General features: G+C 34.9%; 1 protein-coding gene across 1 annotated transcript; it reads right to left on the bottom strand.

The window, feature by feature from the left end:
• Nucleotides 1-1274: 1274 nt before the first annotated feature.
• LOC144973123 (uncharacterized) lies at nt 1275-10442 on the bottom strand. The gene is made up of 4 exons (XM_078915185.1): nt 9961-10442; nt 9688-9794; nt 8556-8879; nt 1275-1424 (listed from the first exon to the last, which is right to left on the bottom strand). The coding sequence occupies exons 3-4, from the start codon at nt 8877-8879 to the stop codon at nt 1311-1313; spliced, it is 438 nt and encodes a 145-aa protein (XP_078771311.1). The 5' UTR covers nt 9688-9794; nt 9961-10442; the 3' UTR covers nt 1275-1310.
• Between the last annotated feature and the right edge of the window lie 10577 nt (nt 10443-21019).

Here is a 21019-nt window from a genome sequence, read left to right on the forward strand (position 1 = left end):
AAACACAAAACTATGTGTAACCTTTAACGTTTATAGTCTGGTTAATACAGTTTAGTGAGAATAACTCATAAACATGGATGGCAAAAAACAATAACAAATACGTACGTGACGTCAACCTCATTCCATCTATAGAATTTAGTGAGAACTACTCGTAAAAATGGCTGGCTATAAACAATAACAAAGAGCTGAGTGGTGTCAATTTCGTTCTATCTTTACCTCGTTCTCTTCAATAGATTAAAAAATTCAACTTAAGTGTCCTAATTTTTGTTTACTGTAGATTCAGTTATTAGCATCCGGTTTACATATACCGTTTTGCATAAACAAATGTTTGTAACTGCAGGCCTTATTGTTTTCCTCCAAAGTGTCGAGAGTAATTGTGATGCAACTTGGCCTTCAATCAAGGCCGAGCTACATCTCAGTTCCTTTTAATCTTTTACAATGTCAAGAACTTTATTCGTTCTTCTCAATAATTTTGAAGTTTTAATTCAAGTTTTTAAACTTTGATGTAGGATCAGTTCTCAGCGGCGATGTGGTCTTGTCGTATAACACTCGCTTTCGGATCGGAAAGTTCTGGGTTAGTTGAGTCCTTAGAAAAGGCTCTTTACTCATCGTACTCATGTGAAAATGTGTTAACAGCGTTGTTTCTGTCAGAAAAAAATATAATGTCGCCTAAATGACGTCTTTTCACGTCTTACTTGTTAAGTGTTAATGTTAGCCAGGGTAAAGTTAAGTAGTAAAGTAGACCACGGTATGTAAAGGGTTAAGTTAATAAGTATATTATATAAACTTGAAACTTTACATGAAGAATGTCCAAGGATTTGCTATGCACTTTGCGATTTATTATTATAATACTTCGTTTATTCTCTCAGTAGGTTGTAAAGCGCTTTGAGCACATTTTAGTGGATGTTGCGCTACATAAAAGCTCTTTTTTTTAAGGTTAAATAGAAAATCCCTTATTTTCATACAACAAAGTGTGTCTATTAGTGTCCTTTCACGTATAAAACTCCCCCACAATGACCGCCACTGGGGCTACCCGGCTATTCATTCACACTTGATTCGAGCGGGTTACTATTTACATTAGGTTCTTCACGCAAGAACATAACGCCGGGGCCAAATTTTTATCATGATTGTCACCCACCTGGCCATTGGCCAAGCTGAAAACCGGTTGATTTTTTAATGAGTCGAAACGAAGTATTATTTAGCCACCGTTCCCATCAGTTCTTATCAAAAACATGAAATTGTTAACGTACGAGTAAGAATATGAACGTTACACATTCATTTATTTAACAATATATATATATATATATATATTAATAAATGTTTATTTTGCTTAGCTCCCTTCTTATTCTTGAGTCTTCTAAATCTTGAAGTCGATTCTGAATCATATGACGTCTGCTTGAAAATTCTGCTTTGCGTTGATCAGCCTGAAATTAAAACAAAATGTAGTAAATTGTACTGAAATATTGTTTAACAACTAGATTCACAGAATTGTGGTATGTGGATTTTTAATGTCATGTCGGTAAACATAGCATTTGAGTACTTATGGTATGTGTTGAAGTACGGCTATGTGGTCTAGTGGTATGACACTCGCTTCCGGATCGGAAGGTCGTGGGTTCGTGCCTCGCGCTCGACGCATAGTTGAGTCCTTGGAAAAGACTCTTTACTCACATTCTCTCACCGTACTCAGGTGTAAAATGAGTACCTGGCCGTTAACAGCGTTGTCTTTGTCCGAAAAATTGTAATATCGCCTAACAGGCGTCATGTCTCGTCCTACATGTTAAATGTCGCTCTTGACCAGGGACCCATTGTAAAGCGCTTTGAGCACGTTAAGTGGATATTGCGCTATATAAAAGCTCAGTTTTAATTTTAATTTTAAGTAAAATACACACCATTTCTGCCTTGCACATCAATCGTACAAAGACACATAACTGTGTGTAGAATTAAAAGTTTATAGTCTGATTGCGGTGATTTTGTGAAAAGTGATCACCCAACTGAAGAGAGAAAATGCAAAAACTAAGCCAAATTTAAGTGATATTACTAATAAACATTATGATCGAGAGGATGTTTACCGACTTGATCGGTCTGAAATAGATAAATATGCATCGTCTGCTATTCAAACCCTAAACTCCTAAAGTTTCTCGTCTCGCTATTTCTTTCTCCGGATTCACTATTATTATTGTTGTTCACTGTTGTTATTATTATTGTAATTATTATTATTGTTACTATTATTGTATTATTATTACTATTATTATTATTATTATTATTATTATTATTATTATTATTATTATTATTATTATTATTATTATTATTATTATTATTGAAATAAGACAAACAAAAAAACGTTATTTAAATTAGGTTTCCCAATATTTCAACAATATAATTAAGACAAAAATGTTCCCAAATCTCCCCTCTGTAAGTTTGCTATGTCACAAAATACCTTTTTACTTTGTTTCCCCAAACCAACCCCTTGTTTCCGCCTCTTCATGCGAACCTCAGATGATTATTCAAGGGGCATACGAATCGCCCACCTCGATTTCCTCTATAACTTAGAATTCAACTATTCCTTACTCAGAGAGTATTTCTCGTATACTAATTCAATTGTTGAGAAACCAAAATGGTGGTTGTATTTTATATATTTATTAGTCGTGACTTTTGAATAAAAGTGTTTTGTTTTATTAGAGGAAATACAATAGAAAATTACATTGTTTTGCAAAAATATTAGTCTGGCAATAAAAATACAGGGGTTTAATTACTTTAAGAATAATAAAAAAAAAAGAATTAACAAATTAATTTGTTAAAAACAAAACAAAAAACAACAACAAAAAACAACAACAACAACAACAAACAAATAAGAAAACAATTTAAATAAATGAGTTTTGAAAAACATAAAGAAAACGAGGGGAAAAAAAAGAAAAAATTTAAAATGGATAAACAAATATATTAAAACAACACAAACTAATACTAAATTGATATAATATTAGTAAATTAATAAATTTAATTCAATACTGGAACCTTCCCAGCACAAGTAAGGCAATAAATAAGAAAAAGTTCGTTTGCCAAAATCTCTATTTAGTGTACACTGGTTAATAAGGTGGGCTCATTTGAATTAGCCCGACCTAGTACTAGAGAGGCCAGACAGCAAAATCACCGTCAGGCGACGTGACGATGAGATGACGATGTGGGCGGAGTGGAGTGGAGTGGTTGGGGGGGGGGGTGATAAAAAGAACAGGAGCGTATCCTGGTTTATGTATTACGGGATGCATGGTGATCGCAATCTATCAAAAATACACACAAATTGATTTCAGTACAAAGTATCCAATTTTAAGTAGTAACTTTTGAAATTATCTAATTTAGATTTGATTATTTCGGACCTGGTAATACAGCATATAACTTGAAAAAACAGGCTGGTATTTGCCCACCCTGCCCATTATTACCAGCCGTCCCTGAATACGATTGTTGTATTCTTTATGGTTATTAGTGGTATCACTTTATTTTTTCGTTCCATTTTCATGCAGGTTGTCATCAAATTGTGTGATTTATTGGCGAAAGCCTAAGATTGAATAAACTTTGAACTTTGAACTATAGGATATGCTCCAGACGAATATAGGTTGAAGGGAAGACAGAAAACAATGGGTTAAGCGCAAGGTTGTAGCAGAGAAAAACTGAGGCTGGAGAGAACTCATGGCAAAGATCGACGGCAGTAGACCGAATGGATAACTATTCTGTTGGAATAAATAAAGGTGACGAATTTTAGCTTTTTTGACCTTTAGAATAATTAGAATCAAGAAACTCAAGTAATTTTTTTAGATGATTTTTTAAAAAAAATCACTTTACTCAATAAAGGCAAATACTTTGGCACATATTGTGAAATTTATGTTTAAAATCAAATTTTAATACCGTTTTGAGAGGATTGGTTTGGAAGAGGATTGGAAGAGGAAAATATTCAGAGCAAAATGAAATTCATAATATAAGAACAACATTCCCTGTGAGTTCGACAAATGGATGATGCCAAGTCTGCAAAGATAGATCATCATCAAGCCCTACTGCAACCTCCTCGTGGTGTCGAACGGTAACAGGTCAAGCTGGCCAACTGCAGAGGGCGACAAGAATAGGCAATGGCAAACCATTCTTGTAACTTTGCCGAGTTAACTGCATGAATAAGTCCAAAAAGTTAAAACGGTGACAGCGTAAAGGGAGCATGTTTTCACGGAAGACTGCTGCCTCGCTCGGTTGGGAGCGTGATGTTCGTCAGGTCACACCGAACCGTCAGCCAATTACTAGGCGAAATAAATTTCACAAATGTGACAAAACCAAATTGGGACATGGAATGTCAGGACCTGTGCCCAAAAAGGAAAACTAAACAACATTCTAAAAGAAATGAAACGGCTCCAAATAAATATTCTTGGCCTGGCAGAGATGAGATGGAAAGAGCAGGGAACCATGTCAAAACAAGAAAACAACACGACATATAAGATCATATGGAGTGGTGGAACCTCTTTCCAAAAAGGAGTAGGGATGATCTTAGACCAAAAAATCAACCAAATTTTACAAAGGGCACGTAGCAATCTCAGACAGAGTTTTGCTGGTTAAGCTAAGAGGACCTGTAGTTGACACCAATATTATTCAAGTTTATGCACCAACAGAAGAGGCGACAGATGCAGATATGACAGAGTTTTACCATTCACTAGACAAAGCAAAACGAATGTGTAAATCACAAGAAGTCCTTATGGATAATGGGGACCTAAATGCTAAGATTGGCAGAGGCAGAGATGGTGACATAATCGGACCACATGGACTCGGAGACAGAAATGAACGAGGAAACATCTGGGCAGATTGGTGTAGAACAAATAAATTAATGATTTCAAACACCTGGTTTCAACAACACCCAAGAAGAACCTGGACATGGCAATCACCAGGGGACAGAGCAAGGAACCAGATAGACTTTATAGCAGTATCATCAAGATTCAGAAATGGCATATTAAATTGCAAAACCTATCCAGGCGCCGATGTAGACAGTGACCATGTCCCAGTTGTTTGTACAGTAAGGATAAAGTTTAAAGCTATTCAGAGAACAGCTGGTAGAATAAAGAGGGATTACAGGTTATGCAAAGACAATGGCATACAAACAAAAATGAGAGAAGAATTTGAAATGCACTCATGATACAAAGCCAAAGTGAACCTGATAACGAAAAATGTGAAAAACAATTTGATATATTCCAAAAGTGTGTCAAAGCAACTGCAGAAAAGCATTTACCAATAGCTCAAATAAACAGCAAAAAGGAATGGATGACAAATGAAATTCTAAACCTATTTGAAGAAGACGAAAAATGCAACAGAGGGTCTGCAGAATACCAAACATTGAACAACCACATTAAATCCAAATGCATCGAGGCACACGAGAACTATCTAGACTGGAAATGCTGCGAAATCGAAAGAGAATACAAACCCAACCCCCAACAAGCTCACCAAAGAATAAAAGAACTATCAGGGAAAAGGAAAAGCAAAGCAGCAGGAAGTTGTATCCAAAACAAACAAGGGGAACTGCTATTTGAAGAACAACATATAGAAAGCCGATGGGTAGAATACATAGGCGAACTGTACAATGATCCAAATAGAAATGAACCACCACTGAAATTCAAAGAACCATTAAGCGGACCAAACATCACCAAAAGTGAAATTGAACATGCCATGGAACGAATGAGGGAATGGTTAAAGCAACAGGCCCTGATGAAATATCTGTAGAGGTATTAAAAAGCCTAGGAGATCTAGCAATTGATGAACTTCACATATTATTCAACAATATATACAATACTGGGAAAATTCCAGAAGATCTCTGTAACTCTATTTTTCATAGCAATACCAAAGAAAGCAGGTGCAGTCAGATGCGAAAATTTTAGAACTATAAGTTTTTTATAATAAGCCACATCAACAAAATACTGTTGCGTATAATTATCAAACAGGCTAAGGAATAAGATTAACCCCAAATCGCAGAAGAACAATATGGATTCCACTGACAGAGGGACAAGGAACGCAATATACCTCCTCCGTGTTTTAAGTGAAAGAGCTATACAGGTTCAGACCCCACTATACCTCTGTTTTGTCGACTACAAAAAAGCTTTTGATAGAGTACGCCACGAAGAAATACTAAAACAACTGCACTCCATTGGCGCTGATGAGAAAGACCTCAGACTCATGCAAACATTATACTACACCCAGCAGGCATCTATCAAAATCGGAAACTCTACAGGAAATTCCATTCCTATTAAGAAAGGAGTCCGTCAAGGGTGTGTTGCCTCACCAGATCTGTTTAATCTATACCAAGAAACATCATGAGGGCATAAAATAATATGGAGGGAATAAAAGTAGGAGGTCACAACATAAATAAATATAAGATACGCAGACGATACGGTACTCATTGCAACATCAGAAATCCAACTTCAAAAGATTGTTGACAAAGTGGTAGTAGATAGTGAAGCCAAGGGAATGGAAGTGATATCACCAAAACGGAATGCATGGTAATACAGAAAAACCCCGAAAACAACAACACCTGCAATATAACGATTCACGGCGAGCAACTTACCAACGTAGAAAGTTTTAAATACCTAGGTTCAATAGTGACAACAGATGGAAGATGTAACCGAGACATACGAGCAAGAATAACTCAAGCCAAACAGGCCTTCATGGACCTGGGAAACATTTTGAAAAACAAACAGATGTCGTTCGGGATTAGATTCCGAGTCTTGAAGTGCTACGTGTGGCCAATCTTGTTATACGGATGCGAAAGCTGGACTACAAATGCAGAAACACAAAAGAACATTGAAGCTTTTGAAATGTGGTGCTTGAGAAGGATGCAGAGAATATCGTATACTGCACACAAAACGAACGAAGAAGTGCTAAAACAAACATACCAACAAAGGAAACTAATGCCCTTAATAGTGGATCGACAACTATCCTTTTTCGGACACATAGTAAGGAAAGATAAGAATGAATACCTGGCAAGTTGTGGAAAAATACCTGGTAAACGCGCCCGGGGGAGACAAAGAAAAACACTCATAGACCAACTGAAGGGCTTCACCAACCTAACAATCCAAGAGCTGTTTGAAAAAGCAAGAGACAGGGAGGAATGGAGAGAGATAATTCATGCAGTATCCGAAGCCTGGACCAGGCATGGAACCTAGAAGAAGAAGATTCCCTGTGATCAAACTTTACTTTAATACAGCGTTCTGTTTAGGGGTAGCAAGAAATTCTTGACATCTGCTTCACAGTGTAAAATTCAGGAATCAGCCCTTTGTTGTGCATCATGATTCAAATTATGGCGGACTCGTTTCTCATTTTACGACTCATGCCTCAGTTAAAAGGTCAAAGGGACATAACCTTAAATGGACACAAACATTCAAAAAACAATTGTTGTTAGTTCCCTGTAATAATATAAAGGAGTTGGCGTTTTACAAAATCATGTTTTTTTTAAACATGCTTTTTAACTTTTCAATTTCTAGCAGCAATTTTGATTTTAAATTGAAATTTTATAAATTGAGCTTTTATATCGCAATATCCTCAAACCGCTTTAAGGGGTTCCTGGCCAACAGCAACACTTAACGTGTAGGACGGGGCATGACGCCTATAAGGCGATATTACAAATTTTTTTTTCGGACAGAGATAACGCTGTTAACGGCCCTGTACTCATTTTACATGGCACACAATAAATAGATAACATGTATCTGGTGAAATAGAAAATTTTGCTCCACTTCAACACCTGCGTTAAAATAAGTCATGCATTATGCGGCACACTGGCCACGGTGAAACCATGAAATACATAATATTAAATGACATATATCGTCTTTTGATTTATTAGTAATTAGTTTAAAATAGTATAGTCCTTCACAGCCACCAGACCCATGGAGCCGGAGTTTATCCCGGTTTCTATAGCGTACAACAAGGATTATAGCAATTGCTTGCTATCCTTTGGATAGGACGCTAGTCTATCTCACAGTACTTTCCGTCAAATCAGACAGACAGCTACCCATTCACTGCTGGGTGGACAGGGGGAGAGCGGGGCTGTCAGAAAACATCTCCACTTTACCCAGGATCGATCTTGGTCCCTTTGCGTGTGAAGCGAGTGCTCTACCAACGGGACCCCCCTTTTGATTAATACACAGGGAAAATTTTTATATTGGGTCTATCTTACTAAATAAATAAGGAGATAAATCGGACGTCAGGCGCAGTGCAGAGCAGCAATGTTAGCAGTAAGGGCTAAGTTTCTTGCTCAAGGAAAAAACAAGATCTTCAAGTGAAAGTGACATATGAATAGATGACGTCAATTAATCTTTATTTTAGACCGCCATTTTGATTATTAGTTCTCCCTTAATCATCATCATCAAACCATGAACTATAAATGTTATAGAAAGTTTAGTGTTTTGGAACGGACAGAAGTTGTAAGTATTTTATTTGAACGCTTTGTATCAATATAAACATTAGTGTGCATATTTTAACCTTTAAATTCAATTCATACAACAGATTACTCAAAAAAATTGATAAATGGAAATCGGTTGACTAACCCTATTGCTAGAATCCTGGACTAACATGACAATGGATTCAGAAATATCAACTCCCTCGGACTCCTCTTCTATCTCGTCCATGGAATGGTTTAGCAACAACTCATCGTCATCATCGTTGACTTTGTTGGTAGGTGCGGTCTCTTGTTGATCTACTGGCCGCTGGTCATTTGTCTCTTGTTGATGTGGATTTTGTTCTTGGTCGCAAGATATTTCGGCGCCATCATTTTTATTCTGAGGAAGGGTCTTGTTTTTTACTGATGTTGTTAATGTCTTAGATTTGTTTTGTCTCTTTGATTTGTCCTTTCCTGTTTGTGCCTTTGACATCTGTAAAATATAAGAAAAAATTTCAAAGAGAGATCATAAATTTAAGACGTCTTTTCTTTAAATGGAAGGAGTCAAACAAATCAGTGCGTGTAATTCTTTTGCCTTACATACTTCTTGCAAAGAGTGGGTTGCAAAAATGGTTGAATATCAAAATGTGATGTTAGGGAGGAGAAATTTGGAATTTCTTTATTCTTTATTCTTTATTGCTTTGTCTGGCATGTTTCATTCACATGTTTTCAGATCTTTAAAAATATGTTAAAACAACACGTGATCAACATCAGGAAAACGAAAATTGAGGGGGGGGGGGATAAAATTTTAAGACTAATAACAAAGTTCAGAACATCAAAAAACTACTTGGTCAAATAAAGTTGTACAAGTATAAGCAAATTCACAGAATATAATATCAATAAACATTTAGCGCTTGGAAATGTGTCATGTAAACAATACTGATCGTAATATCAAATAAATCTGCTCACAATGCTTTACAAATGTCCGAAGCAAGCAGCAACATTTAACATGTGAAGAGCACATGGGAATAAACGGCAGCGTCATATTTTTAAAAAAACAATTCTAATTTAAAAACAGAATTTAAAGATATGACTTTTTTCTGAATTAATGTTTTCTATTTAGATAAATTATATAAACTAAAACGACTAACTAATGTAACATTCTCTGAAAGATCGTTTAAATTTATACACATTTGTTGCCCCACCTCTTCCAAAAATCGAAAAGTGACTGTCGTTATTCCCCTATGCTCTTCGTGTAAGCAGAGGCTCTTATTACAAACTATCTATGTACTCGTACATACCTCGAAAATGCATCCAACATACTACATCTCTCAAGCCAGCTGCAATGAATGTTTGTTTAGGATTCTGTATAATTCAATTCATATCTAAGATATCACTTTGTTGAACCCTTCAAATAATGATAAAACACCATACGTCAAACAGGAGGCAGTGTCATAATATTGTTAGAAATATAAAAAAAACGGGCAGTTTAAAAAAAAATAATATTTTCTTTTAAGGAACTGCAAACAACTACACAATGTATTAAAAACAGTTAAGGAACTGTACACAATTACACAATGTATGTATTAAAACAATAAGGAACTGAACACATTTGAAGATATGAGAAAGTGTGTTTGAATCAGTGTCAGACAAAGCAAGAAAGAAAAATACTAGGAAAAAAATATATCTCAAAATATCAGCTGGAACCTCAGATCTCCTGATTTCCAGTAGTCAGGAGGTCTGAGGTTTGATCCCCAAGTCGAGGCATGGTTATTTTTTGGAATGTTAATTGTTTTCCTCAAATTTCCTTTCTTCCTTTTTCTGGCACTGATACATACACACTTTTACAGATCTTTATCTCACACCAGTGCCTGCTCCCTAATTTGTCACGTTGAGCTATGCACACAATTACATTAAGGAACTGCACACAATTACACAATGTATTCAAACAATCAGCCCTCAATAAAGACAGCAGTGGGTGGCAAGAAGATTACATGCTACTTCATGAACCGCTTAATATACGATTCGCTTTATTGGTGCAGTAAATACATAAACAGGATTCTTTAAATCAGGGGTAAATTTGTTTTCGTTTGAATTATTGTCTGATAAAGGAAAACTAATCCTTTCAAACTACAGCGACGTGATAATGGAATCGAACCCCCAATATTTCGATCCAAATGAATGTAATTTTCCAATACTCTCGTTATCAAATCAAAATATATAGATTTCTTGTTCTACGTGCCATGAGGAAATGAGTCTTCAATATAAATTTCAAGCAAAGATTGTAATGATGCAGGCATTCAGTTACAATTCATTTAAGGAAAGTGAACAGTACTTAAATGTCATGTATAAGGAATTAATGAGGAGATGTTGAATTTGTCTCGCGAAATCGGTACCCACCAGAATTAGCGCAATGACTTAGTTATTCACTCAAACGGCCTCTAAAATACAAAATTGTTTGGTTTTTTTCTAATCTTCTCAACAATACAACATAAACATGACTCTAAAATCAGGATATATTTATACTTTGTAAAAGGAATACGTTTATGATGGGATTAATAGATAAGTATTGTGACTAAATAATCGGTCTTTCTGAAAAAATAATAAAACGTTTCATTTGCATATACACGATCAGTCAGAATAGATTGTAATGGCCTCCAAACAATTGAAACAACTACGAGACTTAGTTACGACTCATTGAACACGTTAATCAATATTGTGTTTACTGATTCTGATATTGATAGGTGGTACCAATTTAATAGTCTTACCTAAATCAACACCTGCTATCGTCAAACGTTTTGCTTGAAAAGCTGTAACGCTTTCCTAATCTTTTCTCTTGGTAGCCCTGCTCGTGTGTCGTAGCTCGTTTAAAACTGATCACTTTTACTTTATTTCGCTTCAAAAAAGGTGTCTAACAATTTTCCATCCATAATCTACTCTTTATCATTATCATTTCATTATATATATATATAATATATATATATATATATATATATATATATATATATATATATATATCATATATATGTTTATATATATTTGGTAAAGCTCTTAATAGCCGATTATTTTCAGTATTTTTTCTGTAATGTCAATATAATGGTTCAAAGCTCCTTGGAAGTGTGAAATCAGTCCTTTGGAGGAGTGGATGCACACGCTTTGCAACTGATCTTCTGGTTTCGGAGTAATGGTATCTTATTTTCTATCCTAAATAAAAGATGATGGCCAATAAAGGTTATCTATCCTCGCTCTTTCACGCCCCTTAATCTTAAGAATCTGCCTATACATCCTGTTATTAAAATAGTTATGCTACTTTATGATTCAATATGTAACCTATTCATTGTACATATTCTATGCGCTTGGCTAAGAAGCTCACAACATTGCCATCCGGAAGTGTAACGGACCAGCACACAAAACTATGTGTAACCATGAACTGTTTTGTCTGGTTAATAGGTATAATGAATTTGACGTCACTCGGGTCTTTGCTATTGTTTTTTGCCAACCGCGTTTATGAGTAATTCTCACTAAACTGTATTAACCAGAATATAAACGTTCAAGATTTTACATAGTTTTGTGTGTTGGTTCGTTATACTTCCGGATGGCAATTTTGTGAGCTTCTTAGCCAAATGCATGCTATCTATACAACTTAGTGAGAATTATCCCTAAACGTAGATGGTAAGAAAAAAAAACAATAAAAAAGACCTGAGTGACGCCATCTTCATTCTACCTATATAAAATGTCCAACAGACTGGTTACACATTTCCGTATTTTGAACCGGATGAGAGGACGATTTGACGTCACGACATCTGCTTCCCATTGTATTTAGTATTAGGATAATCAGAATTTAGAAAATTAGGTTGTTTTGTTTTGTTTTAATTCAAGAAAAAAATATCGGTGCTCTCAATAAATATATCTGAAATGTTATGTGCTTCCGACCCGAAGGCGAGTGTCATACTACTAGACCACATAGCCGCACATTTAACACATGTGATGCGTTCAAACTCCATGATAAGCGTGTGAGGTCCCTCCCGACATAGTAACGTTTTGAGAAGATTGAACACAAACTCTAATGAGACCAGTTGTCATTTCCGTTTCCACCAGCTTCTAAATGTGCCTATTTTGACATGAAGAATTTATTCAAAACGCTTACAAACTCGTACAATACAATATATTCAAAAGTTAAAGAAATACATAAACGACAGATGATTTAAAGGGGAAAAATATTGCTCAAATAAAATATAGGAACTATACATTTGAGTGCATCCCTTTCGGCTAAGAATCCCTGCTATGACCAAGAAAAGACCAAGCAGTCTCAATTGTGAAAACTGACAGAGAGGATGAGTTAAAGAAAATATTATATATATATATTATATATATATATATATATAATATATATAATATATATATATATAATGTGACCTCTCCGCTTACCATGGATGGCCAGAGGACCCTGACAATGATTGCACGCTTGCCTTCTTGAAAATTTAAAAATTCGTAATTTTTGGAGTAAATATCATATCACTATTGTGAACTTTAAAATCAACAATTTACCATCACAAAATATTAAATAATAGTTAAAAATCTATAAAATTTGTAGTCTGGCATCAACTTTCATTTCCAATACGTTTTCATGACTTAGAGATGCTCATGAAGTTCTGAAATTGGAGCCAAAATATCGCCATTCTACGGATTTTCGTAATGCTTGGAAAGTCTGTGATTGCTTCAAAAACGTATTATGTCGGGATAAACCTGATACTTAAAATAGAATTTTAAGCTCCACTTGCAAAATTTGAGTTACAATAACTGCTTCATTGAGGGGACCGGGCTTTGTTTCTCAAACTGAAAAGAAAAAAAAAATTCCTCAAACCTTCAAGAGGGCTATAGTCTAGCGTCTACTAAAAAAAATAGTGGCCTGGATAGTGAATATCTCAAGAACTATCGCCCCGTTTCCCAACCTATCTTCATGTCAAAAGTTTTAGAAAAGGCAGTATTGCAGCAATTATTTACACATATCTTGACGAATAAATTGCAGATAGGTTTTCAGTCAGCATCCGCCCAAACCACAGTACCGAAACCGTTCTTTTAAGGATTGTCAAATATCTTCTACAAGTGATGGACAAGGGGAAAACTTCTATTTTTTTGTCTCCTCGATTGATCGGCTGCTTTTGATACGATCGACCACTGTATTCTTTTGAAACGCCTTCAAATTGGGACAGCTAGGCTCAGCGGTATGATCTTTGCTTCGTGCACGAAAGGTACTGAGCTCGAATACCCGCTGTTCTGTGTGGCCTTGAGCAAGTCACCTCTCCCTAGCTCAGTTTGCCGCGCTGCACTTCAGCTGAGCCTGAGTTATTCCAGTCTTGATTGGTGGACCTGAAGACAAATTTTCCCTATGGGGTGAATTAAGGGAATTTATTATGTTTTTATTAAATTACTTTCGGCACCTCTGATGTCGCTCTGCGATGGTTTACCTCAAATTTGTTTGGGAGGAATCAATTCGAGTCAATAGGCAAACAACTTCAGCAGATCAAGAAATAGTGTATGCTTTTCCTCAAATATCCGTTCTGGAACCTGTATTGCTCGTTCTCTACACAACACCTGTTGTGAAGAAACGTCAGCACCACAAGTTAATGTCTCATTTTTACGCCGACGACAGAGAGATTTACAGCACATGCGTAAATTCGAGCATTGAATTCAAGATTTCAAAACATGAAAACTGCGTCAAATATATAAAGACATGGCTGTCTCAGAATAAATTGAGATTGAACGGCGATAAGACCGAAACCCTTTTTATTTGTGGAAGAAAAAAAAAGTCTAGGTGAAAAACACCCTCTTACAAGGTGCAATTCCCCTTTTGAACAAAGCTAAAAATCGCGAGGTTTTTTTTTGAACAGCCATCTGACTGCGAAAACCATGTGTTTGAAACGTAAAGAAACATAATTTTCATCTTACGAAGCATCAGCACCATTAAGTCATTTCTGACTAAGATTGTGTGCAAAAAGATAATTGTCATGTTAGTCCTCTCCAAACTGGACTAATGCAACTCCTTGTTATGTGTTACAAAGGTAAACATGAGTCACCTCCAAAGGATACAGAACAATGCAGCACGACTCATAATTCAAAAAGGAAAAAGGGACGAAACCGCTCCGCTTTTGCGTGAGCTTCACTGGCTGCCTGTATCTGAACGTGTAATATAAAGACGGCCACAATTGTCTATAAGTGTGTTCATGGAACAGCTCCAGAGTACTTTCGTGGTCTGCTTTCCTTTCAAACACAGTGCAGATCTCTACGATCATCAAAAAATTTTAACTTCCCCAGATGTAGACTACACACTGGAGAACGAAGCTTCCAAGTTTGCAGCCCAAGGATCTGGAACAGTCTGCCCAACGACGTTAAATCTTCACCAACTCTGGATATATTCAAGAAACATTTGAAAACACATCTCTTTCGAACATTATTTTAGTTTTAAATTGTAAACATCTATGATGTCTATTTGATTTCATTATGCATTTGCTGTGTAATGCGCTTGAACCCTCTAGCCAGCGAGGGGTGAGGCACAATTACTGTTTAGCATTAAATAGAAAACACACCTAAATTTTCTATTTCCGACCGCTTCTGACTAAAAACTCAAGTTTCTTGTTTTTGTTTTAAAGAATTTTACGGCGCTTGCGACACATTTAGGTCATATCAGCGCCAGTAAAAAGAAAGTGGGATAGTCAAAAAATTCTCGAATTATAATAAAAGCACCCAAGAAAAAGTAAGACAAAGGGGAATTGGTTCAAATAGGGAACAAATGTAGATTCCAAGACCATACAATCAATGTACTGTTTGAGATCATCTGAAAGTTTAATCCAGACACAAGCACAGATATGTTCAAAACAAAAAATATAACTATCAGTTCACAACAGAGAAATGATTTACAAGAAAAAATATGACCTTTCAAAAATATTATACTTTTGAATGTTTCCCTCTCAGCTAATGTTGTTTGTTTTTTTTTTGTTTTTAATGGTTTTACAGCGCTTGCAATACATTTAGGTTATATCAGCGCCAGTAAAAAGGAAGAAAATAGGATAGTAAAAGGTTCTAGAATTACAATTAAAGCACCCAAGAAAATGTAAGAAAAAGGGGATCTAGGAACAAATAGGGATCAGATGTAGATTCCAAGAGCATACCACCAATGTACTTAGTTTGAGATCACCTAACAGTCTCATCCGGACACAAGCACAAAATCCAACAAAGAGGAATACACTCAAATGCTTACACTATACATTAAAAATAACAAATATAATAATACATAACAGAGAGATGATTTACAAGGAAAAAAATATCATCTCCCAAAACAATAACTATGCATTTGACTCCAACCAGGGCCAGGACAAAACCAAGTAACCTCATTCCAAGACAAAGACAGAAAGCATGTTGGAAAACAGGTATAAGGGGATAGAAGACTAAGTATGTACCTCCCTGCCCACTATGGGAGGTCAGGATCCCCACCCAGCCCTCTCAGCTAAGGGCTCCAGCAAGGGTAAGGATAAAACCAAGTGATCACATTCCGAGAAAAAGACAGAAAGCATGTCAGAAAACAGATATAGAGGGATAAAAGACACATCAAGTGACCTCCCTGCCCATTATCGGAGGTCAGGAACCCCAACCAAAATAAAAATATTGACACAAAGCATCAAATTAATACAAAAATCCCTTTACTTTATTCAAAAGCCACAAATACAATACAATCAATCAACTGGTGTGATCAGGGACAAATAAAATCATTCTAGGTAACTTAATATCTTTTTCCTCAAAAAAAAAGTCGTACAAAAGCCAAGGATTTGGCAATCTGTTTTGTAGATTTTTAACTGTACCACATTTAATAGAAACACATTATATGGAAAATTAAATTACATTTTGTTTAAATTTGGAAAGTAAAAATTAAATAAACTATTTTGATGATTGATTATATCCAATTGCAACACGAACAAAGCAAAATTTATCAAAAAAAAAAAAAAATATAATATATATATATATATATATATATATATATATATATATATATATATATATATATATATATATATATATATTATATCAATATTTATATTACATGGGAAACGTATGCAGTATACGTTAAAATAACTTTTTGGATAAAAATTTAAAAAGTAAAGCAGGAGACCCACGAAGACTTGTGGGTACAAAAACATGTTCCTCTCTAAGTCACTGAATAAACGACAATTTTCTATGAATGATGAAAATGCGATTTAGCAGCGGTTTTCAAAAAAAAGTCAATCCTCACTTTCCCAATTTTGCTTACCAAAGAAAAAAAGTCTATGGAAGAAAGGGTTGGTGAACAAGGATGGGGACTACTCTGATTGACCTTATATTCCCAACAGTTGAGAAAAAAATAACTCAGCTAATAACAAAACTGAAAATTAATTAAACATAATATGTTACAGTGAATGACATAATCAGTCGGATGGTGAAAAGGTTTGAACTGAGATATTGCCAAGTTTAGTTAGAAGGTCAATTGTTATAAAAAAAATAATGAGTTTTTGTCATAAATGAATAAATCAACCCTTTTTGTAAATCTTCGGGAAATATCAAAGCTTAAGATAAAGGTAGTAAATCTGACTCATGAATTAACAACACAAAATAGAGACGTTTCGGCATTTCTCAAGTAAACACAAAATACATATATATTTATATTACTTGAGAAAGGCCAAAGATCGAAACGTCGTCTATTTTGTGTTGTTAATTCATGAGTCAGATTTACTCCCTTTATCTTAATCTTCATTTTATTGACTCATTTTGGCACCTCTATTTATTAATCAAAGCTTAATTACACTTCTAGGTCTAAATATTTTTACAGCTAGTCAAGTTGAAAAACTATGAAAATGCACCAAAAATAAATTGCAAATCCAAAATTTTTAACTTCCGACTGATTATGTCATGCACTGACACATATTATATAATGAAATATCCCATGTCCCGAGTGATTGTCGATTCAGGTATAACTAGAACAGGCATTCTGAAGACATCGGATTAAGTAGTTCCAGTGATTGACAAGCATTATATTATCAAGTAATCTGAATATTATTCCTGATTAATTCCTGGAAGAATTTTTAAAACTTAACTTAGGAAAGAAAGATTCATTATCTTAATAAAATTATCTGAAAATTAAATTCTAAATATAAAACAGAAAGGTAACCCTGGATTATTTAGTTTTATCACAAATAAAATATGTCAAAATCTAAAAAATTAAGTTAATTTAAAAGTAAAAGGGATTTAATTATTTGCATTAAAAAATAGTAGGATACGCATTCACTTTCTGCAACCGAATCAGTAAACTGCTTTTAGATCTCAAATGGGGAGAGCGCAGAATGAACGCTCCACTTACCAACCATTTTCCGGGTTTATTCCCCAAAACGTCAGACCCATTCAGCGAATAAATAATGTGAAATTGAATGTCATCTGAATATGTAATGAATGAAAACAGATAATGTGGATGTTTCGGGTTTCCCCTTATACAAAACAAGATGAATGAAACAATACAGACGAATGAAGACATTCATCCTGTTTTGTTGATTAAGGGGAAACCCCAAACGTCCACATTATCTGTTTTGCTTTATTAAATTGAAGCTTACATTTAATTTCACATTGTTATTTATTTCTTCGAGCTTCGAGCAGCAACATTTACAGTACCCATAATCTTGCCCGAGGCTCTACAATACAGCATAAAGTAAAGTGTGCAGCTATGTGGTCTTGTGGCACGACACTCGCCTTTGGATCGGAAGATCCTGGGTTAGAGCCTCGCTTGGCACATACTTGAGTCCTTGTAAAAGACTCTTTACTCATATTCTCTCACCGTAATCAGGTGTAAAATGAGTACCTGGCCGTTAACAGTGTTGTCTCTGTCGGATAAAATTGTATTCTCGCCTAACAGGCGTCATGTCTCGTTCTTTATGTTACGTGTTGCTGAAGGGGCCCTTTGTAAAACGCCTTGAGCATGTTTAATGGATATTGCCCTATACAAAAGCTCAACTGTTTTTTTATTCATTACTATAACAAAAATATATCTTTAAAACTTGTAATGTACATAAGAAGTCTGAATGAGAAAAATCTTGGTTGTATTATAACGAATGTGAAGACTTTTCTATGGTTGGTAAGGAGAGGGTAAATTCAAAACTAATTATAATCTAATTCATAAATTCATTTTAACCATTCTTGAATGTCAGGCGCAGTAATTCCCTTCCTGACAATATTCAATAACAATCACAATATATCATTAACCAATATGTACAATATGAAAATCTGATTAAATAACTTTATAATAAAATAACATTCATAAAAAGCAAAAGACTTTGATATTTATATGACATACTATAGGCTCACCTGACATTTTTGTTTTGGAAAAGATATTAAGCCTTATTTTCTTTTCAAACCAATGTGTTGGGAATGTTCAATCTAATCGAACACTGGTGAGAATTGGTCAATACCGACGTGTATTTGGTTGCAGGTCTTATAATACAAATTGTTGTGGTCTCATTGTTGTAATGGAAATACTCTCAAACCGACGCAAAATATATTCCATTACAACACTATTGAGACAAACCCATAATGGCATTCGGTTATCAGACCTGCAATATGTGCACATCCATCAATGCCAAAGTCTTTCACATTTTGAATTTGTATAACGTGGTAAATATAATTTAGATGGTATATTAGAAATTGATTTATACACTATTGCCAACACCCCAATTTTCAAAGTATATAATACTTGATTAACCACTTGCAACAATATCAGGTCATTTCAGCGCCACTAAAAAAAAAGAGGATAATAGAGGAAAAGTTATAGATCTGAGGTGAAGCACCAAAGCAAGACAAAGATGACTGGTTTAAATAAGCAACAGAAGATTCCACTTTTAATCCACCGATGTGCCTCTTTTGACATTACCAGGAAGTCCCAACCAGGCACAAGCAAAGTATTCTGGCGATAAAGGATACACTCAAATGTTTACAAACTACAATATATTCAACAGTAAACAACATACTATAACAGATTTGTTTGTTTTCTTTTAAAGGGTTTTTACGGCGCTTGCAATACATTGAAGTCAGAAGGGGGAAAGGGATAGTCAAAAGTTACAGAATTATAATTAAAGTACCCAAGAAAAAGTAAGACAAAGGGGAATTAGTTCAAATAGGGAACAGATGTAGATTCCAAGAGCAAACTATCAGTATACTTAGTTTGAGATCACCTAAAAGTCTCGCCCATACACCAGCACAAGATCGAACTAGGAAGAATACACTCAAATGTTTACAAATCATATGTTAAAGAAAAATAACAAAGCATAACAGAGAGATGATATACAAGGAAAAAGTATAACTAAACATTTGACCGTTTCCTCCCAGCCAAGAACTCCGGCCAGGGACAAGACTAAGTAATCTCATTCCAAGTCAAAGACAGAAAGCAATTGGTAAACAGACATAGGGGTATAGAAGACAAAGCAAGTGCCTCCCTGCCAACTATGGGAGGTCAGGAACCCCACCCAGGATAACAGATTTGTGTTGATTCTAAAAGAGCAATTCTAACAAAGGAAATTCCATCTGAACATCATTTGGAAAGACATATGGAAAGTCAACCTGGATGAACCAGAGAGAACTGAATTGAGTCAAAAGTACCCGAATCACAAAATGTTATCCCATTGCAGTTTAAGAAAATACATTCAATCAACTCAATGGAGTATAGTATTTAATCAAATCCATCGTTTCAAAACGGTATAATGGCGGAATGAATAGAACCCCTAAAAGTGAATTTAAAAATAAAATGATGAGAAATAAGACCTTCGAGATTGTATCAATTCAAGAAATAGTCGTATGTATACTCCACAATAGTGATCAGAAATTAACCTCAAGTTTCATATGTGTGGCTATAAATTCAATTTCCAGCATCTATTTCATCCCGATATAATTCCGCTTTGAGATGTTGGGTCACGAATCTTATAATTTCCCCCGATATATAATTTTCTAAATGGCTGGTATTTATAGTCTCATGTCATATCCCAAAAGAAAAATGAAGACATTTGACTTTTTCCTTTTGATAAAACACCATGGTTAAAGCCAGGGGGGAAACCCCTTAATAAGTCTTGCTCTGAAACATAAATAGGAAAGTAATAACCTGTAAAGAGGGTGGGGGTGTAAATGATACGACAAGAGTGACATCTCCTACTCCTCTCTCTCAGCACCCTCAAAAGCCGATAAGAGGGGGTTGCCATTCTAGAATTAACCAGTTTAATTTTTTTTGGGTTGTATCAAACTAATTACTATTTCTCGGATAATAAATTGTAAGATGTTGGCAATATTGGAATGATAGATCAACAATAAATATGATGCATTTCAAGTACACATAATTTACATTAAATACAAATTGAACATATATACATGTAAACAAGTCACATGCTCAATTATTCAGGAGAGACTACAAACAAAAAAGATGTTTTTCTTAACTCACTGAGATAATTAATTAATAATAATAATAATATAATAATAATAATAATAATAATAATAATAATAATAATAATAATAATAATAATAATAATAATAATGATGATGATGATGATGATGATGATGATGATGATGATGATGATA

Source organism: Berghia stephanieae, chromosome 5 (assembly GCF_034508935.2).
Source record: "Berghia stephanieae isolate SIO BIC M18660-M18661 chromosome 5, UCSD_Bste_1.3, whole genome shotgun sequence".
Lineage (NCBI taxonomy): Eukaryota > Metazoa > Mollusca > Gastropoda > Nudibranchia > Aeolidiidae > Berghia > Berghia stephanieae.

What these genes read in the sequence shown, in the direction of transcription:
- LOC144973123 (XM_078915185.1), bottom strand. Translation starts at nt 8,879, where the DNA reads ATGTCAAAGGCACAAACAGGAAAGGACAAATCAAAGAGACAAAACAAA. An exon ending in TCCAGGATTCTAGCAATAGG is followed by an intron (nt 1,425 to 8,555) that starts GTTAGTCAACCG and finishes TTTTAATTTCAG; the next exon opens with GCTGATCAACGCAAAGCAGA.